General features: G+C 39.0%; 1 protein-coding gene across 2 annotated transcripts in view; it reads left to right on the forward strand.

Annotated features, from left to right (window-relative positions):
* LOC121873764 (elongator complex protein 2-like) overlaps positions 1–25,716 on the forward strand; it is a 50,588-nt gene that overhangs the window by 15,143 nt on the left and 9,729 nt on the right. For both annotated transcript variants that reach the window (XM_042377463.1, XM_042377464.1), the window contains 10 exons: positions 1,100–1,222; positions 4,502–4,723; positions 9,908–10,162; positions 11,064–11,275; positions 13,494–13,600; positions 19,518–19,587; positions 19,965–20,148; positions 21,384–21,524; positions 22,694–22,859; positions 23,511–23,665. In XM_042377463.1, the coding sequence (XP_042233397.1) occupies positions 1,100–1,222; positions 4,502–4,723; positions 9,908–10,162; positions 11,064–11,275; positions 13,494–13,600; positions 19,518–19,587; positions 19,965–20,148; positions 21,384–21,524; positions 22,694–22,859; positions 23,511–23,665 (1,635 nt within the window). The remainder of the gene's footprint in view (positions 1–1,099; positions 1,223–4,501; positions 4,724–9,907; positions 10,163–11,063; positions 11,276–13,493; positions 13,601–19,517; positions 19,588–19,964; positions 20,149–21,383; positions 21,525–22,693; positions 22,860–23,510; positions 23,666–25,716) is intronic.

The following is a 25,716-nucleotide window of genomic DNA, read 5'->3' on the forward strand; positions in this document are numbered from 1 at the left end:
CATAACCCAACTTTTTCCATTGGTTACAGTGATTGCTTTACTAAGTTGTACAATGTATGCTGTTTTCCAGGAATTTATTACCATACAATAACAAGAGTGTACAGTGGTCCCTCGGTTAACGAACGCCTCGGTTAATGAAATTTCGGTTAACGAATTACCTTCCATAAGAATCTTCATTTCTGTTAACTAACAAAAATTCGGTTAACGAAATTCTTAAGAAAATGTTTCGACATGCTTTGGCTTGCTCACCAGCTGGAAGATTAGTCCACCAATACAGAAATCGGTTCTAGGGCTTACATTCGTTAAAATTGGAGTAAATATCAAGAAGGTTGTACTATCCAATAATTTTCCAAGTTTTATATTAAAATTTTTCGTCATTTTAACACTTATTTAACATAAATGCAGTACAGGGAACTAGTTTTTGGTGTGCCCATAAGCCACTTCACTCACCCACCAATGCCTCAGTTTGTATCTCTGTTCATTGGAGGAAACATCTTGCTTGTGGGTCTCTTGAACACAGAGTATTTTTACGTTTTTACAGTACAATTATTGGTTATTCTGAAATTTATTTAACATACTGTATAGGCAATTTATAGTGCAGTGCAGTGTTGATTTAAAGAAAATAATCTTGAATTACACCCAGTGAACTTAAAATTTTATGGGTGAAATGACGGCATCAAGCATGGGGTGATTTCTCTTCCACCCTCCTTCTCCTCCACCCCCACTTCTAATTCCCATCATCATTATCATCATCAACCAGGAGCCTTCTACATACACACCTCAAAGTAAGTGTACTTTACTGCATGTTTTTTTTTTTTTTTACTTTGTATGTAATTTTCAGTGAGCTGGAACCAATTACCCAAAATCCCATTGAAACAATGGTTTCGGTTAACAAACGACCTTCTGGAACGAATTGTGTTCGTTAACCGAGGGACCACTGTATTGTAACCCATTAAAAAGATTACTGTACAGTACGTATTGATAATACTAACGTCAACAAATGAATTGTAACTTCTGAATCTGTTTTCTTCCTACAGTTACTACAAATGTGTTTATATCCATCATCCTTTTGTATACATATTGGACTTTTATCTTTCAGATCATGAAGATTCTGTGCCCCTCGCTGATGCCACACTAGTAGTACAAGATGGAGAGGAGAAAATATTGATAGTAACTGTGATGCCAGAAGTTATAACTAGTTGGCTTGTTTGTCCTGTGTCAGGTAACTCTATAGACTTTTTATTTTATACCTGTATGTGGCCACATTGATAAGTCTAACTTGGCAAAAATGCCACCAGTGATGTAACAGATGCAAATGAAAAGAAAATTATCTGTAAATCTTCAATTGCATCAGGTACAGCAAAACTTAATTTAGCACTTAGGATACATTTCTGGATATTAGAGCGCTATCCAAAACAATGTTTTAAGGAGTCATGAAACCCCATTGCATATATGGAGAGGCATTCCTGATGATGTTATTTTTTTCACCTATGAGATATACAGGATTGTATATGAAGGGTACAGGTATTAATAAATGCTGATTATTACAGCAACATTTATTTACTAATTAATGAATAACAAATATACAACATTGTATCATGAATGACAATCTTTGATGACCGAGTGTGAGACACAGTAGGAGGTAGGGAGGCAGTGGATATCGTACGGCTTGCTCTGGTTGACAGTAATCTCTCTCTGCATCACTGAAATTATGATTTGGGTGGTAATAATAGAGGTAGTGGTGAGGATGGAGGTGGTGATGGTGAGGAGGTGATCTGTCTATTGGTATCTTTGGTAACACTGTGCCTGCAGCACTGCCAGATGCTGTTGAACAGCTGTTATCTACCCACAAAATTGAGTGTAATTATAAATGAGCAACGATGTATCCGTACATTACATTACATAACATTTTAAAAGTGGAGTGAGAAAGTAGAATGGTGGGGTGATAAGAGAGGTTGAGTGGAAAGGGGTGGTAGCACGTGCCGGGTGTTGCCAAGTGCTCCTCAGCAGCTGATCTCCAACCCCCTATCACACACATTGTGCTTCAGTTAACCGCACACAATTTTATGTCATACAGTAAGACCTACACTTAATATAACAACTTTGTGGTTGTCATGGCTGGTTATAATAGATGATGTAGCCAAGTTGAAAGCAGCACCAACATCCACCTGACACTCACCAGCTTCCAACTGTCTCAACACTTGTAATTTTGCATCCAGGGAGATACTTTTCCATGGCACCTTAGATGCACTAGCAGCATTAAAACTTGTAGGCCATTTTCCAGGCATGATGAGTAAAATATAGTCATTGATATAAAAAAATTGGCGAGTCAACACAAAAGTGTCCACAGTGTAAGAGCAGCAAATTTGTACTGTACTGTAAACAGAGTGCCTGGTACTGATTGGCCAAGCATTTAAAAGCAAAGAGAGTTGCTCTTTGCGTCTTGTGAATGTTTGGATTCCTGACTTTTGATTACATTTGTGTTATTTTTTCCCTAGAGCTCCAAAATGTAAGCAACAGTGCTAGAACAAAATAGTGTTCTATGGGGTAGTGCTATCCTGAGTATTACTGTATGTGTAGATTTAAAGCAACAAATATATAATGAATGGGGTTTTGTTCTTCATGTGGCAACATTGAGAAAGAATTTCGGTGTATAGCTAGGATAAAGGAGCTTATTGGTAAGGTTAGCCTACTGTGAGCTTGTACTGGGTGGCTATCAGTTACCATAAATGATCCATGGAAATGCTTGAATTTTAACCCCTCAAAAATATTACAGTAAAACCTTGATAAATCGGACTTAAATATATTGGAATTCGCTTTTTTCAGACTCTGAGAAAATCTGGTCACCAGAAATACTAAAGAGGGGGGGACATTAAATAAAAAAAAGCTTATGGAATGAACAACACTTACTGAATACTGTACAGTGGTCTAATCAGATTTGCTGTAGGCCTACTGAGAACTTAAACACTTGAGTATGTAAGCAGGCTGTGGCTGATCACTGAGCAGGCATTGCTGCATTCATCAGGTTTATTTAATTTTGATTCAGTATTATATTCTCATATGATTGGCCTCTTATGGTTTATGGTTCACCATGATTAATAAAACATCTTTAGTAATAGAGAAAAAACACAATACTGTATGTAATGTGTAATATGACTTGGAAATAAAAGGATAAGCTGTATCAGAAGGTTATTTTCTCAAGATGCATTATGTGAGAGCTTTCAGCAGACTAGCTTACAACAGCGGCCACTATAACACACTGTATAGTATTTGATATGAAGATACCTTAAAAATGTTATTTACTACCTTTGAGAGTTATATGATGACTCAGTTTGGCTAATTGTACACTTAGACAAATGATTAAAGAATAAACCAGGGTATATGTGGATACATAATACTTTACACTATAATATTACTTATTAAGTGATAATAAATGCAATACAATAGTATTTATTAAGTGGTGATAAATACTCTGCAATAGTATTTATTAAGGGATGATAGATACACAACTGTACTGTACTAATTTACTAAGTGTTGAAGCCATAAATTGTGTTAAGCCGATCAGGTGTTTGTTCTTTGTAAACAAATAAGTATGAATTGCTCTTGGTGTTCAGTGTGGGATTCTTTTTTCAAGAAAACTGATTCTTTTAGGATAATATTTTATCAACCTGGCACCAAATGATCCTAAATTATATGAGAATTGTGGTGGAATTGCATAAAGAAGTGTTAAAGGAAGAAAGGGGGAGGGAGCAACCCCCCCCCCCACCCCCCTCTGCCAGCTGCTCCCAGATAAACATTCGTCTTCCACATACAGTATACTCCTACACTTATTTGTTCTTATTTTTATCTTTATAGTACTATACGGTATACAGTTTTTCTTTATTCATGAGCCAAATTCTGTGGCTACTTACATATAACACTTTACAGTAAATAATAATAATCATCACGGTGACAACAGAGTTGTTTACAACCAGACTTACATGTCTGATTTTCAACCCAGGGAGTTCTGTTTCATATTTTTTTATTGTTGATGTAATATTTTTTTAATAGCCTTGTTACACACTTAAAGACCTTAGTTGTTGAAGTGCAGTACTGTAATAACATAATAACAACTGATTGTCTTTAAACAGTTCAGATAAGTAGTGTTATCTCCAACTACCCCCCGCCCTATATATTCGCTTTTTTCGAACTCGCATTTTTCGGACTGGTGTCTGCCTCAATTATTCCGATTTATCGAGGTTCTACTGTACGTGTATTTAGTTTGACCCCTACTTTTTGCATACAAATTTTAACATAAGAGCTGGCATTATACACGAGAACAGCATATACTGTACTGTACTGCCAATAAACACATCTACCAGGAGGTGCTTTACTGGTATGGATTGCCCAAGTCATTACAATACTGTACTTGCATGCTGTTTGTCATAAAATGTGATTTTATATGTCAATATTTAATTTTTGTTCTGAAATATTAATTTATTTATAAATTTTATTATTGCAGGAAAATTTGAGCATCTGTATGACTTTGCACCACCTGGAAAGACATTTGTTATGAGCCTTAGACTGTTTGAGGTGAAAGGGGCAAGATATCCAGCACTAGCCTGTGGTGGACATGACTGTAGGATTCATGTACTAACATCCAGTAAGATTGGACAATATTACCCAGCAGCTGTATTAAATGGGCATGAAGATTGGGTCATGACACTGGACTTGATGAAAGAAGGTAATTATGTTTAATAATAATGTGACAGTTGTTGTTTAGACTGGTGTGAGCCATAGACATAAAACACAGGGCATGAATCCTGTTATGAAGTGATACAAATTAGATGCAGTTGATCAGGCTTGTTATGGAAGAATGAGATATAGGTATTTACCCCAGATGCTTACATGTCTAATTTCTCCTCATTTACTTATTGTATTTAGGAACTTAGACTCAGATTCTCTTTCAACCTACCCCTGGTTCAGCCACACCTCCACCATCCATCCAGCTTAGCGTTACTACCCACTCTAATGTTGCCCACTTTATGTATCTCGGCTCCCACCTGTCCACCGCCGCAGACATCGATGAAGAGATTCAGCATCGAATCAGATGTGCTTCTCAAGCCTTTGGTAGACTCCGAAATCGTGTCTTCAGCTGTAGGGAGCTGAAATTATCTACAAAGCTGCACGTATATCGAGCAGTGGTCCTCCCCACCCTGCTATATGGCATTGAGACACGGGTCACATGCAGGAGGCACCTCAAGGCACTTGAAAATTTTCACCAACGTAGTCTACGTTCCATCCTCCGAGTTCGCTGGGAAGACAAGAGAACAAATGCCAGTATTCTTGCCGACACCAACTGTAGGAGCATTGAGGCTACCATCATCCATCAAAAACTACGCTGGACTGGCCATGTTACCCGCATGGACGACAGTAGACTGCCAAAGCAGCTACTTTACAGTCACCTAATGAATAGTAAACGTAATGCCGGTGGGCAATTGAAAAGGTACTAGTATATATGTACAGTCTTAAGACAAACCTGAAAAAATGCCAAATCGACCCCCTCACTTGGGAGTCGATTACCCCACATCGTAACGCTTGGAGGAGCACCACACGGGAAGGTATCAATACTTTCAACTTAGCTCGACTGCAAACCGAGGCAGACAAGCGCCAACGCCGGGAAGACGCTGCCACCGCCCCTCCCACAGTAGATGGAGCCCTCCAATGTACAACGAATGTGAACGATGCTGCGGGTCCCTTATCGGCCTCTTTAGTCACCTCAAAACTCGCCAACCTAGGTGACATCCCTAATAGCTCATATCATTATATCATAGCTGGATGATCGTCATACTCAGTTCCGAGTGACAGCAAAGTTATAGTAGTAGTATTAGACACACACACACACACACACACACACACACACACACACACACACACACACACACACACACACACACACACACACACACACACACACACACACACACACACACACACACACACACACACACACACACACACACACACACACACACACACACACACACACACACACACACACACACACATACAAAACACATACACACACACACACATACAAAACACATACAATACAAATAAATAATAATTGGAAGATCCTCTCACAAATAATTAATCCAAAACAAATTTATTAAAAATGTGACAGTTTACCCTCAAGTCCGTGCTCTATTTATAAAGTACTGTAATAGAGCACGGACTTGAGGGTAGACTCACATTTTTAATAAATTTGTTTCTGATTATTTGTGAGAGGATATTCCCATTATTATTTACAGGGGTCCCTTGGTTAAGTAACGCAATTCGTTCGAGAGGGTCATTCGTTAACCGAAAATTTCGTTAACCGAATCCATTGTTTAAATGGGATATTGGGTAATTGGTTCCAGCTCACTGAAAAGTACATACAAAGTAAAAAAAAATGCAGTAAAGGACACTTACTTTGAGGTGTGTATGTAGAAGGCTCCTGGTTGATGATGATGATGGGAATTAGAAGTGGGGATGGAGGAGAAATCACCTTTCAGGGGGCCCATGCTTGATACTGTCATTTCACCAATAAAATGTTAAGTTCACTAGGTGTAATTCAAGATTATTTTTTTTAAATCAACACTGCACTGCACTATATATTGTCAATATGTTAACTAAATTTCAGAATGACCAATAATTTCAATGAAAAATGCAAAAATGTTCAAGACACCAACAAAATAAATGTTCACTCCACTATCAACAAAGCCCAACTGACGCCTTGTGGCTGAGTCAAGCGTCTGATGGGCGCACAAAAAACTAGTTCCCTGTACTGCATATATTAACAATATGTTAAATAAATGTTAAAATTATTAATAATTTTAATATAAAAAATGCAAAAATATTAAAGGTTACAACTTTCTTGATATTTACTCCAATGGAAATGAATGTAAACATAGAACAGATTACTGAATGGGCAGACTATCCCATCAGCTGATGCTCACAACAAAACGCGATGTTCGTAAGAATTTCATTAATCGAATTTTTGTTCATTAACCGAATTGAAGATTCTTATGGAAGGTAATTCGTTAACCAAAATTTCGTTAACCGAGGGACCACTTTTGTGTGTTTTGTGTGTGTGTGTCTACACACACACACACACACACACACATATTTATAATACAGTGAACCCTCGCTTTACGCGGTTTCACTTTACTTTTCACTTTACTCGTTTCTACATAAACCGGAATTCCCACTTTACGCGGTGCATCTACTCATATACGCGGGTGAAGTATAATTTTTTATTTAGCTCATAAAATTCATACAAATTATCCAGCCAGAATATAATTTACATTGCTGGAATTCTTACAATTTGATGATCATTTTGAATATAAGCATCATAGATTTTGCATTAGACATACAAATGTTAGATCTAATGCAAGTATTTTGTTTACTCAGAGCAAATATGTTATCTTTTGTGCAAAATATATGACGTGTATATTCAAAATATTCCTGGTCTTGCAAGGAATCCAGCAATGTCAATTATATTATCCTAACTTTAGTCTGAGGTATTATTTATTACTAAAAATGTAAATACTGTATACTGTTATAACCCAATCATTTCTCTGGTAGGGAGGGAAGGTGGGGGTGAGGGGTAGGGAGGGAGGGAGGGACCCAGGGAGCAGGTGGGAAGAGGGGGGGAGGTGGGGTATTTTGATTAACAGATAGTATTTCGGTAAGTATATTTTGTTTATTTATTGAAGATATTTGTTTTAGCTCATAAAATTCATACAAATTACCCGGCCAGAATATAATTTACATTGCTGGAATTCTTACAATTTGATGATCATTTTGAATATAAACATCATAGATTTTGCATTAGACATACAAATTTTAGATCTAATGTAAGTATTTTGTTTACTCTGAGTAAATATGTTATCTTTTGTGCAAAATATATGACATTTATATTCAAAATATTCCTGGTCTTACAAGGAATCCAGCAATGTCAATTATATTATCCTAACTTTAGTTTGAGGTATTATTTATTACTATACCTTAACATCTAGTGGTTTTCCCCCAAACATTTCTCAGAGAGGGAAGAGCCAGCGAGTGTGAGAAGAGGGGGAGGGAGTTGAGTCCATTATTTGAATGGACATTAACTTGGCAACTGTATTTCTCTATTTCTCTTAAGTATTAATTGTGTGCATGTACCATCATAAAATTAAGATGTTATTTTTACTACAACATAGGTACTGTGTCGGAAAAAGTGGAGTTTGGGGGTCAGCCGGTCTCTATTTCATTTAATCCCATATGTTATGTTGTTCACTTTACGCGTTTCTCGCTTGACGCGGGCCTCCGTGGGTTCAATTGACCGCGTAAAGTGAGGGTTCACTGTACAGGTAAAGGAAATTACAGCAAAAATGCCGGCAACTTTAAAACTACCTACAAACTTTCTTGGGATATCTAGGGCGTCATCCACGAATAACAAGAACCGCGAAATAAAAAATGAGCAGACTTGGGGGGGCCCTGTACTCCATATTCTGCATAATGTTGAGTGCTCTGGTATTCCACGGGTTGTAATTTTTTTTATGGCTCTCCTGGATTTGTAATTCACCCATCTGGTTTTATTCCTTCTCTTTGATTTCTGGGGTATACATTCCTCTACTGTTGTTTCAAGTATTTCCATAAATTCTTGCCATGATTCACCTGTGTTAGATTACTCCTTAATGACATCCCCCTATTTATTCTCTGTATGAGCTGTTAATCTTCACGGTGGAAATCATAACATTTTTCCTCAGGTATTTTATCCCGACTTTCAAAGATTGTATTCCATGATAGTGGACGCTGCCAGAGTTAGTTTTCCCCAACATGGACTTATCCACCATTGCCTCCTCAGCCATCAAGACTGATTCCAGAATATCTCCCCTCATGGGTTTCATCAAATGTTGTGTGAGGAATGAGTCTTACATGAGGTCAAGGAATTCTTCTCCTTCAGCTTGTGTGGTAAGATTTACCCAGTCTATTGTGCCATAATTAAAATCTCCCATAAGGAGAACTTATGCTTTGGATGCTGTCTGGATGATTCTATGAAGATCTGCCACTTTTCCCTCTGATATGAAGTCATACTTATAGCACACAACTTACTTTTATTTCATGCAATCAGATCATACCAATTTGATTCAGATGATCCATTTTCATTTAGCTCATCCTTGCTGGTTACTGTTAGGTGTTCCTTGACATATGCCTTTACCTCTTGTAGCTCTGGTTTTTTTTGCAAACACTATTAACCCCTTCTTTATGGGGATGCCACTTTCGATATTTTATTTGGCTAATGCCAGACAATTTTAGTCAGCAAAGATGGGATCTCGGACATGTGGTTAAAAAACTTTAAGCATTTTCTCCAACTCTCTTTGACTTGGCTGACAGTGAGCTTTGTCCATATACTTGTACAGTAGATTTAACTCCCTCCATTCTGTCACCATATAATCAGTTTGATTTTAAAGTCATTCAGGCTTTGGTTAAATCACTTTTAATTCTAAAAAGGGTAACTTAATACACAGTAATATCTCTGTTAGCCGGAATCCTTCAAACCCGGAACTCACCAATAGCCGGAATTGAAATTTTCTTAGAAAATTGTTCCCAAAGCGGCTTTGGGAACAATTTTCCAAGGGGCAGATTTTATGGAAAATTCTGAGAAAATTTTTCCAGTACCCATAAAATTCTGGAAAATTCCGGGGATGGGGGATTTTTTTCCGGCTTTGAGAGAGTCGTCTCGTTACCCGGACATCTCTCATTCCCGGGAGTGCTCTGCACCAATTGTTCCGGCTAATGGAGATATCACCTGTAATTGGTAATATGACAAATAAAATTTTTACATTTGTAGCAAAAGTGTCTAAAGGTTAAAAAAATCACTTGTCCATTATATATATTTCAGATGATGGTGATATCTTGCTTGCCAGCGGGTCAAAGGATGCCTCAGTACGATTATGGAGGTTTTCAACCATAAAAAATAATGAGCATTTACAAGAATGTGTGAACGCTGGAAAAGAAGAACTGAGATTAAAGAGTGTTATTTTTAAAGCACCGTCAACTGCATCAGATATCACAATATCTGTATTGCTTGATGCCATACTGGCAGGACATGAAGGACTTGTATCAAGAGTATATTGGGCTCGACCTATTGTTACTGGTAAGAACAATACTGTATTATATATCCATTTAGGTAAATAATTAAGTTATGGGTATGAATAATGGTTTATAGCTGCTGTTGTTTGTTATTATTCTTCCTGGCCTTGGTGGGATATATATATACACCTCTGTTAATTGAACGAGATGATGTTTCTTTTTATGTCTGTCCTGCATGGTATGTGCACAATTCACTATGTGAATGGAGGTAATATCATCTGAATCATCTCACGGAGGAGCCACTTTGCTAAAGGGCAGCAGTAGCTACAATTGAGGTTTGATCTTGAAATCCCAGTTTTTGAGAATCCCATTGTCTAGCAGCTTGGAAATCTTCCTTCTTTCCTTGATTTATTGTCTGGGCAGCTGGAACAGAAGTGGATAACAGTTGGTTGGACCCAGATTCATTAATATTCAAGATGGTAAAGAAATCTCCTTGCCATGCTAGGTATTGGACTGGAAATTCATGGCCCCAGTGAGACTTTTAACTTTTGAGTAACTGCTGCACTGAACTGATTCCCCATCATTTAAGGTTGGTTATATAGAAGAAAGGGAAGGGTGATCTGTCTATCTCAGTGGATTGACAGATTAACCTTGGCTTTACATTTTATAACAAGTTGGTCCCAAATATTACAAAGTCTCCCTTTATCACAAGCACTGCCTGGTTATGGGTTTACAAGAGCTGCCTGGTAATGGGTTTACAAGAGCTGCCTGGTTATTGGTTTACAAGAGCTTCCTGGTTATTGGTTTACAAGAGCTGTCTGGTTATTGGTTTCTGGAGAAAAAGGGTTTTCAAGATTAATTCTTCATCATTTTTCGTAAAGTAATTTTTCCAATGTAGACTCCTTAGGTCTCCTAAACTTGTGAATTGTACTGTACTGAGTTTTCTCTCTCCATCTCCTCAATAGAAGGAAGTACACACCAACCCTATAAATTGCTCACCTGCTCCAAGACCCAAGACCGTTCCATCATCATCTGGGAGCCAGAAGGTGGATCCAGCAGCTGTAGAGGAATATGGCTGGAAGTGGCTCGACTCGGGGAAGTTGGTGGCAACATGGAAGGCTTTTATAGCTGTCTGTTTAGTCCTGATGGTATACAAGTTCTGGGATGCAACTATCAGGTAAGAGTCTTGATTCTAAACACTTACCATGAGAATATAACTCAGATAACTAATCCATACTCCGATGATGTGATGGATGCATGCTTCATTACTGATGATGTGATGGATGTAAGCTTTATTACTGATGATGTGATGGGTGTAAGCTTCATTACTGATGATGTGATGGATGTAAGCTTTATTACTGATGATGTGATGGGTGTAAGCTTCAGTACTGATGATGTGATGGATGTAAGCTTCATTTCTGATGATGTGATGGATGTAAGCTTTATTTAATTTTGTTGCACAAATGAGACTTGTACCGTCAAATATACTACAAGAGAATCAGGAAATTATTCAAGTGAATTAAGATTGCATAATACATATTCCCATTTTATGTTGATTTTTCATGCAATAGAATAAGTTAACTTAGGCAGAACTTCTTGCAAGTTCATCCCCGACATTTACTCACATTATGTTTCAGTCTTTTCAGTCTTACTCTCTGAATACTTTAAACTCTTATTTCCTTTGTATTCAAGTTCAGGATTTCAATTCCATGATGAACCAATACTGTACAGTCAACCCTCGCTTTACGCGGTCCCACTTTACGCGTTTCCACGTTTACGTGGTACCCTGCCGAAACCGGAATGCTCACTTTCCGCGGTGTGTGTACCCTTTTACGCGGAGAGCGGCGCGAACAGGGTGCGCACAAGGTCGCCCAGTCATCAAAACATTACCGAGTTCTTCACCCGCCACCCACCACAGCCGGCCCAAGTCAGTGATAGTGATAATGATAGTGAGGATATGGACTTATATGGACTTTGGGGGTTTGACAAAGAGGCCCTGCAAGCCTCTGTGGTGGATAGTGATACAATTGATACAAGTGATACAGGTGAGGGCCAATAATCTGCCCTCTGCCTCGGAACCAACCCCCCATCCCCGTGTGCCCAGCCATCTTTTCTACTAATGTAATTGTTAAACAACCTAATATTATTGATATTTCTCTTAATTATTAATTGTGTGTGCATACCATCATAAAATTAAGAAGTTATTTTTACTACAACGTAGGTATTGTGTCTGAAAAAGTGGAGTTTGGGGGTCGGCCCGGTCTCTATTTCAATTAATCCCATATGTTATGTTGTTCACTTTATACGTTTCTCACTTTACGCGGGCCGCCGTGGGTTGAATTAACCGCGTAAAGTGAGGGTTCACTGTATAGAATTTATAGTAATATCCCTTTTTTTTGCCAACTGCTTTGCCCTATCACCAGTGGTGTCTGGAGTTGCTGGTGAAAATGTAATACTCTATAGGCAATTTGATTTCCTCAGATAAATTCATTGTGTTACGAATGACACCAGGGAGAAATGAATACAACACACATTTTTTTTTTTTTTTTTTTTTTTTTTGCTCCAAAGTAAAAAGTAGAGTAGAATACAGTAATAAATTTAATGGAATTCAGTTTTACATTCTCCTCAACCCTTGTAAACACATCTTCTTGTGTCTGTTTGTGTTGTTGTGTTCATCATTTATCTCCCAGCATCACGTGTTACAGTCTACCTCTGATTGCCCTCTGGGTCACACACACATATTGTAATGACTGGCTCTTCTTTCTTGTTTCTTGATTTAGTCTTTAATAATATATAATCCTCACCTCTATGAATGCAAATTATATCTCATTTTATGACCAAGGAAAAGAGACAAGTGATATGGGATTCCTCTCTCTTCCCCTGAAGGAGTATCTGATTGGCAGCAAAATGTAGGGATTGATGTTTTTGACCCAAGAACAGTACATGTAAATGACTGAGGGATTTAAGTAAAACAGATTAATAAGTAAAACAAATTAATTTAGGTTACTTGCTAGTACAGTATACCTATTGACTTACTGGCTTTCAAAGCAATCACAAGATCAAGGTCAGAGCTTGCTGAAGCAAGCCCTGATTCGAGTGGGTAACTACCTCTGTATTGAGCATTAGCTTTAAACCATGTAGAAAGTTTCCTTCCCATAGAATGTAAATGATCCCTCAGATGAGACAGTATCTGATTGGGTTTTGTTTGTGTGGGTGATCTCACAGGCCAATTTTCTCTTTTCCACAGCTCTAAAATGGAATATCATACTTCAGCCCTGTTTTTCACTACTGTACTTAGAAGCCACATAAAAAGATGGATAAATTAATAGAGTAAGTGTTCTTATTTTATTTGCCAGACTTAATGTAAAATGCTGGAACAAATAAATTATTTTCAGGGTGGACTTCATCTTTGGGAGCATCAGGCTGGGGTGTGGAAGCCAAGTGTAGTTGTTGGTGGACACTTTGATCAAGTTGCTGACATTACCTGGGATCCCTTTGGCAGGTGTGGTGACTTTATGTTAAGTGTAGTCATGCATATAAATGTCCTCATGTACATTTGCCTGCACTTTTACCTGGTACAGTGACTGGCACACTTTTGTGAGATATGGCACTCTTTGTTTGGTTACGTCATATTAAAACTCCCGAAATGACGCTAAGAAACCTCATAATAGTAGCCAGACTAAGGATGCTAGATAAACATTCCACAGAGTTGCCACATCTCACAGAACGTGCCAGCCACTGTACCAGGTGCAAGTACAGGCGACCTTTCCTAACCTATAAAATAGTTAAGAATAGCTTTTGAGTTTATTGGGGGTCCTCCTCATCCGAATACCAAAAACAACACCATCACATACTAAACACCAAAAACACGACTAAGTAAGCTTTTTATATTTTTAGGATTTTTGTAGGTTAGGTAAGATTTTCAAAGGCTTGTTTGGTGTTCTTTTAAGCATTTTACTACTGCTTCCAAGCCCTACCCACTTTGAACAACCAATATTGTTAGTAACTGGGGGGGGGTGTTTCATACCTCCATAACGGCTCATTTGCGATGGAAATCGAGGTCAGATTCGTGTGAAACAACCCAAAATATACTAGTAAAACATTTTTTTTAATAGTTTTCATGGATGACAAAAAACAAATATTTACCCTGTACAGTAATACCTGTACTTTACATTATATAAGTTATAAAAATAATACAGTAATCCCTCACACTTCTCAACCTCTCAGATCCGGATTTCGGTTGGTCTGGACTAACGTCTGGATGTATCAAATTTCTATCCGGTCTCTCTCTCTCTCAGTCCGTATGCCGTGTTTACTCCCCTGCTGCTAAAATGGACCTATTGTAGTCCGTGTTGTCTGCTGAGCCAAGCTGTGTTGTGTTATGGTTGTTTTTCAACTCGTATTTTTGGGTAGATAACGTAACTTTCTTCATCTATTTTTACTCAGTTACATGCACACCATCCTACATACATACAGTAAAACCTTGATAAATCGGACTTCATTATATTAGAATTCGCTTTTTTTGGATTCTGAGACACACTGGTCACCAGAAATACTAAAAAAAAATCCATGTTTTAATAAATGGGGAAGATTAATAAAAAAAATCTTAGCAAATGAACCAGACTTACTGAATACTGTACAGTGGTCTAATGAGATTTGTTATAGGCCTACTGAGAACTAAGACACCTGAGTATGTAAGCAGGCTGTGGCTGATCACTGAGCAGGCGTTGCTGCATTCATCAGGTTTATTTAATTTTGATTCAATATTATATTCTCATATGATTGGCCTCTTATGGTTTATGGTTATCATGATTAATAAAACATCTTTAGTAATAGAGAAAAAACACAGTACTGTATGTAATGTGTAATATGACTTGGAAATAAAAGGATAAGCTGTATCAGAAGGTTATTTACTCAAGATGCATTATGTGAGAGCTTTCAGCAGACTAGCTTACAACAGCGGCCACTATAACACACTGTATAGTATTTGATATGAAGATACCTTAAAAATGTTATTTACTACCTTTGAGAGTTATATGATGACTCAGTTTGGCTAATTGTACACTTAGACAAATGATTAAAGAATAAACCAGGGTATATGTAGATACATAATACTTTACACTATAATATTACTTATTAAGTGATGATAAATACACTACAATGGTATTTATTAAGTGGTGATAAATACACAACTGTACTGTACTCATTTACTAAGTGTTGAAGCCATAAATTGTGTTAAGCCGATCAGGTGTTTGTTCTTTGTAATCAAATAAGTATGAATTGCTCTTGGTGTTCAGTGTGGGATTCTTTTTTCAAGAAAACTGATTCTTTTAGGATAATATTTTATCAACCTGCACCAAATGATCCTAAATTATATGAGAATTGTGGTGGAATTGCATAAAGAAGTGTTAAAGGAAGAAAGGGGGAGGGAGCAACCCCCCCACCCCCTCTGCCAGCTGCTCCCAGATAAACATTCGTCTTCCACATACAGTATACTCCTACACTTATTTGTTCTTATTTTTATCTTTATAGTACTATACAGTATACAGATTTTCTTTATTCATAAGCCAATTTCTGTGGCTACTTACATATAACAGTTGTTGACAACCAGACTTATATGTAATATTCTTTTAATAACCTTGTTATACATTTAAAGACCTGAGTTGTTGAAGTGCAATAATAACAAAACATTAACTGATTTTCTTTAAACAGTTCAGATAAGCTGTGTAATCTCCACCTCCTCCACCCCGATTTATCTGGGTTTTACTGTACGTATTGTGAAAAAAGTGAAAGAAATAAGTGTCCTAAGAGCAAACACATAACGGGAGGAGAGCTGATCTTCATTATTATGATGAAACGGAGTGTATGCAAAGGGTGACTGTGTTAAACTTTCATTTGGCTTTTATTTGCTGATTTGGCAATACAGTTTTTTGTTGGTATATTATTTTTATTTATTCCTTACATTTCCTGAAATTGTACCTTATATATTATTTTAAGGAAACTATGGCTACAGGAGGAAAATGTACACAAAAGCTTTTTCCTAAATATTCTATGCCATAAAATATGGTACAGGGTATTTGTTTTTTGTTTTACTGTATTAGCACCAAACTTCTATATAAATGATGTGTGTGTATGTGACATCACTTTGAGGGAGGGAGGGTTGAAGGTGGAGGGAGGGAGAGCTCCTCAGTTATCATGCAGCTTACTTTCTACCCGCCCATACACACCCATGTTCTTTATTTTTTCTTATTTTATAGTTTTATATTATATTATCTTTGTTTCTAAGCCACATTAGAGTATTTTAATGATTTTTCTACAACTTTTATAGCATTAATGCTCCAGAAATTGTTGTGAAACATGGCACTGTGTGTGTGTGTGTGTGTGTGTATACGTGCTTGCATGCGTGCGCTGTATGTGATGTCATGGGACGCAGCTGGAATGGCGAGTCAGCCACCCCACACGCTTTCACTTTCCACACAAACACCCATAAGAAAATAAGGAGTCTGCAATAGGCTGGTTGGTCTGTGCATGGCACCTCCTCATAATCTTAGTTTATTGCTTTATATTATATTTTATAGTTGTATATTATATTTTCTTTATTTCTAACCTACATTAGAGTAGTGTAATGATTTTTCCACAACTTTTATAGGATTACTGTTGACTTTTAGCAGTTGTGGAACATATAGGGTACTAATTTTCCCTATAAGATTAAGCAACATGCATTCGTTCCCCGGTTCATCCGGACATTTACCACATCTTGACACCCTCTTCCCCCACATCTGGACACCCTCTCCCTTCTTAATTTTCCAGATGTGCGAGGGTTTACTGTACAGCAAGTAAAATTTTGTGGTCATAACATACAGGGCGTCCTCACTTAACATCGGGGTTACGTTCCTGAAAACATGACGTTATGCGAAACAACATTAAGTGGATCAATTTTCCCCATAAGAAATAGATAAAATACGGGAATTACATTCCCCAGCCTCTCTTTGCCCCATGAAAACATTACATATACAGGAAATCATTGCCATTTCTATAGAAAACAGTATAATATATACAGTATATAGAACTACAGTACTAAGTTTGTATTGGTACTCACTGATGGGCAGAGGTGGTAGAGCGTGTGGTGGGTAGTGGAGCGAAGGAGGAGGACGGCGGGAGGGGAGGAGGGGGGCGGGAGAGGAGAAGGGTGGTGAGTCACTGAGACTGCGGCTGCCTCCTCCTCCTCCTGCTCTGACTGGGGTTCCTCTGCCACTGCTTGCTCCTCCTCCGTTGATGTTTGCTCCTCCTCCGTTGTTGTTTGCTCCTCCTCCGTTGTTGTTTGCTCCTCCTCGGCTGCCGGCTGTTGTGAAGAAGCTGCTTCTGCTGTCCTGCGACGAAAAAATGAATTCAGTGTTGACTGCTTGGTGCTACTGATCATCTTCTCCTTATAGATCTCGGTGTAACAACTAAGACTGTCCTCAATGCTGCATTGAACCTTTGAATTACGTTCTCCGTTTGGGTCGTCATCTAGAATGATTTGCATTGCTTGCTGGAACATGTTCAACGATTCTGCCATCCTCTTGGAAGTTAGCATTCGTTGAGGTTCTTCTTTGTCGTCGTCGTCGTCTTCTTCAACGGGACTGTGTTCTGTTAGTTGTTGCAGATCTTCGTTGGTGAGCTCTTCTGTATGGGATGCCAGGATGTCCTCAATATTCTCTGATTCCAGCTCATCAAAGCCTGCCTGCCTAGCCAAGCTGAGGATATCCCTATTCACAGCTGGGACTAAGTCCGTCAATCCCGTAAAACTGTTGACACATTCGGGCCACAGCTTACGCCACACACCATTCAGGAACTTTCTGAAACCTCTTCCCATGCCTTGCCAATGTTGTCAATTGCATGAAGAATGTTGAAGCTGCGTCAATATTCTCGGATCGTAGGTTTATTTTCTCCGTCTGTAGCCTTGAGCAGTTGGGACATGGTACGGCGTAAATGTGGCGATGACGCCTTGGTCCATAGGCTGCATCAATGCTGTCGTGTTGGGAGGCAGGAATACAACTTATACACTGTCATGCAAGTCGTCGAGATTGGGAGGATGAGCTGGAGCATTGTCAAGGATCAGAAGAATTTTGAAGTTAAGGTTCTCCTTGGCACAGTATTCCTTCAGTGCAGAGACGGCGTCCACTTTCAACCACTGGCTAAATATGGCGCTGGTTATCCAGTTGATCCTTAGGGTAACCTTTCAGGGCCCATGGGTTGGCAGCGCGAGAAAACAGCATAGGCTTTAGCTTGAAGTCACCTGCAACGTTCGTGCCAAGCAGCAGTGTCAAGCGGTCTTTTGCTACTTTAAAACCTGGCGCTCTTTTCTCCTCCTTGGAGATATAGGTCCTCTCAGGCATCCTCTTCCAAAAGAGACCAGTCTCATCCACATTGAAGACTTGCTTCGGTGAGTAACCTCCTCGCTGGATAGTCCATTTGAATTCTGGCCGGAATGTCTTGGCAGCAACTGTATCTGAACTGGCAGCTTCACCAGTCATCTTTATGTTTTGGACGTTATACCGACGCTTAAATCGTCTCTTCCTTCAATCCTTCACCCTCTGTTTCCTTCATGTTGTTAAACAAGGATCTGGCCTTATGCTGGATAACCATAAGGCTCACAGGGGCATTGCGTTGATTCTGGTCCTCCATCCACATTGCCAGCATCTTTTCCACCTTTTCTATCAAAGTGCTTCTAGTAAGAGTCGTCTTAGTAGCACTCGGAGAAGAACCACTTCCAGCACTAACCTTAATCTTGTCAGCGTTGGTCCTGATAGTACGCACCGTTGTGGGGGTTAGACCAAGCACAGCGGCTATGTCCACAGCACATTCCCCTTTTTCAAATCGGATTAATACATCCATTTTCATAGCAAGGTTAATGGTCTTATGTTGCCTCTTTACTACACTAGCATCAGTAGCACTTGATGAGCGCTTGGGAGCCATTTCGAATGGTTAGAGTACAGTTTTAGAGCAAAAGCACTTGAGCCCATACGAATGATGTGAAGTCGTAACAAAGACTGGCTTGGCGTCGCTTGGAGACGCTGTGACGTTCCTCGAGTGAGAGCAGCGCGCCGAGCCGAGAGAGCGTAGAGTGGCCAGACAAGAGAGGGTGATGCACCATAGAAAGTAGTCCGTGACAACGCAAAACGACCTTGGTTCGGATCACCGGGACATTAAACGAATTTTTGGTCCCTAAAGTTGAGCGACGTAGTATCGAAACAACGTTAAGCCAGGACTTAATGTGTCTTCTATCTTCCATGTATAATATCTAAGTCAATGGGTTAGTCGGCCCCATTATTCATTCTTTCGTTGTTAGTCGTGGTCATCGGGAAGACATCCCCGATGAACACTAAGGATTCCCTTATTACCCTAGGGCCTAGTCTGTATGATATATATTTTCCCAGGTACCTTTTGTCAACCAGTAAGGACCAGACCACCCGTATGCATGCTCCATGGAAGAAGTCAGAAAGTGAGGTAAGTAAAATAAAGTGTAGTACTGTAGAAGCCATTTCTTAACCTCAATACTGTACTTTTTCTCTTCCTCAAGTTGAAGTAAAATTACTAGCCTAAAAAAAGGCATTGAGTAAAAGTAAAAATTACTTTCATCTGAAAAGTAATTAAAAGTATAAAGTAGAAAGTACTTATCTTGATTGATTGTTTATTGCTTTTCAATTTCTATTTTCACTAAAATAAAATAAATATGAGGAATTGGTAATTTAATAACACTCTTTTAATCATATTACTGTTGAAAAAATAATAAGTGTAACATCAAGTTTAAATAACATCTTAAATGGCCTACATTTATTGAATCAAAGGTCATATGAAGTGTTAAACATCATTTCTTTTTACAGATAGTTTGGCATGAAGTGGGCCGCCCGCAGGTTCATGGGCATGACTTGGTCTGCATCTCTACCCTTGGAAAATATAAGTTTGCATCAGGAGCAGAGGAGAAGGTTGTACGTGGCTTCATTGCTCCGGCCAATTTCATCCGTAATTTTGGTCAGATCTGTGGCATCAATGTTGCTGAAGATATAGGTGAGAATACTTAATGAAGCCCTTCTGGTCACTCACCACCAACTAAAATTTGTCATTGAGTCTATCTGGACTATATTTCCCATCAAAAAGAGAAAGTTTGCCAGGTGACTCACATGATACACCACACCTCTCTGTTCCCATACTTCCTTGATACCACCTTCACCAGTTAGGATATATAGTGGCTAGTTCATGAAGGCTACTTCACTAACTCAGGTCCATTGAAAAAGGCAGCAGCATGGCACCTTGGGAGTGAATAACCTTTCAAGGCAGTGAAAAATATCTTACACCTAGGCAGATTTTTTTGTGTGTGGAGAATTCTCACTGCTAAGTTTGTCTAAGTGAAATAGTAAGATAACACCATACTTCCAAAAAGGATATTAATTTTTACTGTTTTGCTTAATAATAAACCAAAAGTGAAAAATCATTGTTTGAGAACTATCTGGGACTTATTGAAAAAGTCAATAGGATCTTTGAGGTAATAATACAGACATTTATAAGGAAGATTCTACCAAGTGTCTCATACAGAAGTCATTAAAGGAAGATGCAATTATTATTGGCAATTATGTTATTTACATGTATTTTCTTCGCACTAGTGACACTAAACCCACGTGGTCCGCCTGGTTGGTTTATGCTTGATCACTGAGTGTCAAGGCTGCTGTTTAGGTCTAGGGGTAACTTATCCTTCTATTGTGATAGCAAGTACAGTACTCGTGAACACTTGTTCTCACCTTGATAGAGTCAAATAGATGATATGAACTAAGATTTAAACAATATGTTTACATTAACTGCATCTTAAACATAAAGTAGAGTGGGATGACTCACCACTAATCCAGACAACAAAGCTTTCTACCGACAATACTTTCCGATACACATAGACAACAGACAATAAATAAATAAGTAAATCTACCTCTTAGTCACGTTATCAATGTGTCAAACAAGTTCCAACACCTAAAGATTGAGTAGGCTGTTTTAACTTTTGTTATCCTATTTATCAGTAGGATGTGGCATTTGAGTGGATACTGTATTTGCCCAGGGCTCCCCCAGTCTACCCAGCTGTGAATGGGTAATCAACTTCATAGATGGGGAAGTGAAAGTAGCCTAGTGCAGAAGGCTTAGTATTCTGTGTGCTGTAATCACATTATCTTTTCAGTTATAAAGTAAGATTTAAGGTTTAGTCATCCATTTTTGCTTTCCGGACAAATAATTATAAAATAAATTTTAAATTCCTGTCCCAGAAAAATGTGAAGCTGGAGAAGGAGCATCAGTGCCATCTCTGGGTCTGTCCAACAAGGCAGTTATGGTGGCTGACCTTCAAGAAGAACAAGAGGAGGGACAAGAAGAAGTACACACTTACTTCAAACCTTTAACTCTCTTTGGTCAGTAAGATGAATTACCAATAACTGTTTGCATGAATTAATTAATTTTAGGTTATAAGAGTAAGTTGGAAAAGGTGAAAATGTAGAGAAAGCTTTTGACTAAGTGAACAGAGATGGTCTTCTAAGAGGTTTTGGCTTGTAGCAAAAAAAATGGTAAGTGATGACAATGATTATCAACAGAGGAAATAGTGCATGGTTGAATTAATTGATTTAAGTGTTGGAATGCATTCTGACAATGAAATTCTCCTGACTTAAATTTTGAATCCTGAAATCAATGCCATGAAAGCCCATCTTCCTGGGAAATACATTTAATTCCTTGTGTACGGGTTGTCTCCCAGTTGAATAAAATCGTCTGGTGTTGGCTAAATAAAATATTGAAAGTGGGGTCCCCGTAGTGAAGGGGCTAAAATGTCACATGCCACTGGAGCCTGAAGTGGGTCTCAGACTCCATGTTTTATTTTGAATCCCATTTCAGGATAATGTAGATGGAGATTATCCACAGTCTTGTTTCTTACTATGAACAACCCCTGGGTCCAGCCCCACACTTTATTGCATAGATAGGAATAATTGTGAGATAGGTTAAACTTTGGTGGCACAGATTTGTTATCAGTAGTTGATGGTACTGTACAGTATTTGTTAAGTACAGGTTGTGACCCTCTTTTATCCGGTATTGCATCAACTGGCAACTCTCAGTTATTGTTACTTCTCAACAAACAGCATGTTCAACTGCCATGTACAGTGGTTGTCCACTTGGCCAGTCTCAGTTATATCATTATTTCATGACATTCAAACAATAATTATCCCATAAAACTCAATAGTCAAAAACTGATTGATGGGTCATCTTACATTACTATGCTGCAGTAATCATTCCATTTCACGGAATATTGCGTGCTGGTCGATTCTGTAAAAGGGAAGATTCTCCTAAATTGAATACAGTTATACCTCTGGCAGTGAAGTGGATATGTTTATGAAATTCACTTTATCCTTGAAAACCTCGTTGTCTGAGTTAGATTCAAATGGGAATAAGTTGCATCCTTCATTATTCTGTATCCTGCATACTCCTAAACCCTGGACAGTTCGTAGGAGAAGATCCATATATTTTAAATACATATATACTTTATGCTGTATGTTTGAAAATGATTCTATAATAGATGTTATTTTATTTTCAGCACCACCAACAGAAGACCAGTTAATGCAGAATACTTTGTGGCCAGAGGCTGCCAAGCTATATGGTCATGGCAATGATCTTATTACCTTAGCTGCCACATCTGACGGGGCCATCCTCGCATCTTCATGTCGAGCTGCTAATAATATGGATGCTTATATTATCCTTTGGTAGGTAGTTTCATGTTTTCCATCACTTAACTTTTATGACATGACAAGTTTGATGCACTTAACCATTTTTGGACGTACATACAACATTTGCATTCGGAATGACCGGAATATGCGATCCCCATCCACAAAGGGTTAAAGGAGTAGCAACTTGATCACTTGTCTTATTGTTATCTTGTTGTTCCCACTGTAGAGATAGCAAGGCTAATTGCTTTTGCATAGTACTGTCGCTAGGTATTTTACCTGCATCAACTTTTCATAAAACTGGTTTGACATTAACTGCAGCATTTACATCCTCTTTAGGGATAAGGGTTATGTGTGTATCTGGGGCTGTATAGGAGAAATGAGGCATATAAAGTAGCAAGGGCATATGTCTGAATACCTCAGCTCAGCTCAATTTCCAGGCTGTACTGCATGTTTTCTGCCTTTGTTTGTTTGATGGGGTTTGTACCATGCTGGAGGGGTATCCATCCACGTTGCCTGACATCATTATCTGATAGAGGAATGCTGGGGCTAGGGACTAACATAGAAAATGGGAAATTGAGAAACCCAGTGATAGGCATATGCTATTGTAAACTCTTCAATTTCTTACTTAGAACTTAATTTCATGGTATGTGTTTTATATGTATTAATTGTTACCATGATTTTTTTCAGGGACACAACAACGTGGCATAAGATTGATGCTTTAGTTAAACATCGTCTTACTGTGACACAGATGGCATTTTCTTTTGACGATAAATATCTTCTGTCTGTGTCACGAGATCGCACTTGGACAGTTTTTAAAAAGGATTCAGCTGAAAATTTTGCAGGTAATGTAGCTAATACAATCCTGTTTTGTTTGGCTAACATGTAGAAATATGACTCATAATGATCATGCAATTTGTCTGATCCCTTCTTCATTTTGTATACAGTATGTATTAATCTTGTCATGAGTTCAATAAAAACCTAATTTTCCCAGAGTTTTATAAAATGCAAACTGGTAAAACCCAGGTCAACACTGCTCTCTTTTGTGGTCCTTTAACATGATGCCATCTCACATGTTGGAAATTTTCCATTGCTACAAAACAAAAGTAAAAAATTAAAATTGTTCAAGCTGTTCATAAGTTCTTTGTGATAACAACCAACATGTATCGGTCTCTTCTTTTCTTCAACCTTCATTCTCGTCCGGTGAGAAGAGAGTTTGCTGATTGTCACTCTGCCATTTTTTAACACTCGTCACGCTCGTGTTTATGGCTAGAATCTGAGCCTTTTCCTCCTTTGATCAGGGATGCGATTTCTCCTTTTTTTTCAGTTCTCTGGTTTTCCCATCGTTTAAGGCGACCCACGTGAATCGTGGAGATCCATTGAGAAAAATTTGGGGGGGGGGGGGTGGTATGACCATGACGAGAGAAATGTTTGATAATTAATAATAATTGACCCTCTAGGGTCGATGGGTCTGGCGCACGAGGACGATGAGCCAGTATACTGAGTTTAGTGGCCGCACTCTACATGTTCATGCATTACATCATATACTCTATTTCTCATTGGCTGAGTATTGCTTGGTTTGCATTCCATTCTTTGATTCTTTAGTATTTTATTGACCAAAGAAGCATTATAATATGCCCCTTCACCCTATCCACTTGATCCACCCTCTCCCACCAGGGACTAAGCCTTTTTCAATATACAGTGAACCCTCACTTTACGCGGTCAATTGAACCCACGGCGGCCCGCGTAAAGTGAACAACATAACATATGGGATTAATTGAAATAGAGACCGGGCCGACCCCCAAACTCCACTTTTTTAGACACAATACCTACGTTGTAGTAAAAATAACTTCTTAATTTTATGATGGTATGCACACACAATTAATAATTAAGAGAAATATCAATAATATTAGGTTGTTTAACAATTACATTAGTAGAAAAGATGGCTGGGCACACGGGGATGGGGGGTTGGTTCCGAGGCAGAGGGCAGATTATTGGCCCTCACCTGTATCACTTGTATCAATTGTATCACTATCCACCACAGAGGCTTGCAGGGCCTCTTTGTCAAACCCCTCAAAGTCCATATAAGTCCATATCCTCACTATCATTATCACTATCACTATCACTGACTTGGGCCGGCTGTGGTGGGTGGCGGGTGAAAAACTTGGTAATGTTTTGATGACTGGGCGACCTTGTGCGCACCCTGCTCGCGCCGCTCTCCGCGTAAAAGGGTACACACACCGCAGAAAGTGAGCATTCCATGTTCGGCAGGGTACCGTGTAAACGTGGAAACGCGTAAAGTGGGACCGCGTAAAGCAAGGGTTGACTGTAACTAAGTTTCTATAATAATTTTACACTTTCTGATGATCACAATTTATTCTAAAACCCATGCCATATTTCATAATTGTATAGGCAACTCAGTCGGGCGTATTTCTGCCCCCCAGGGGGTCAGGGCTGTAGGGTATGTGTGTGTGTTTTCCCCTGGGGGTCAGGGCTGTAGGGCATACGTGTGTGTGTGTGTGTCCACCAGGAAGTCAGGTCAGGGCTGTAGGGCATATGTGTGTGTGTGTCCCCCAGGAGGTCAGGGCTGTAAGGCATGTGTGTGTGTGTCCCCCAGGAGGTCAGGGCTGTAGGGCATGTGTGTGTGTTCCCCAGGAGGTCAGGTCAGGGCTGTAATGCATGTGTATGTGTGTCCCTCAGGAGGTCAGGGCTGTAAGGCATGTGTGTGTGCGTCTCCCAGGAGGTCAGGTCAGGGCTGTAGGACATGTGTGTGTCCCCCAGGAGGTCAGGGCTGTCGGGCATATGTGTGGGTTCCCCAGGAGGTCAGGGCTCTAGGGCATATGTGTGTCCCCCAGGAGGTCAGGACTGTAAGGCATGTGTGTGTGTCCCCCAGGAG

Source organism: Homarus americanus, unplaced genomic scaffold, assembly GCF_018991925.1.
Source record: "Homarus americanus isolate GMGI-L3 unplaced genomic scaffold, GMGI_Hamer_2.0 scaffold44633, whole genome shotgun sequence".
NCBI lineage: Eukaryota > Metazoa > Arthropoda > Malacostraca > Decapoda > Nephropidae > Homarus > Homarus americanus.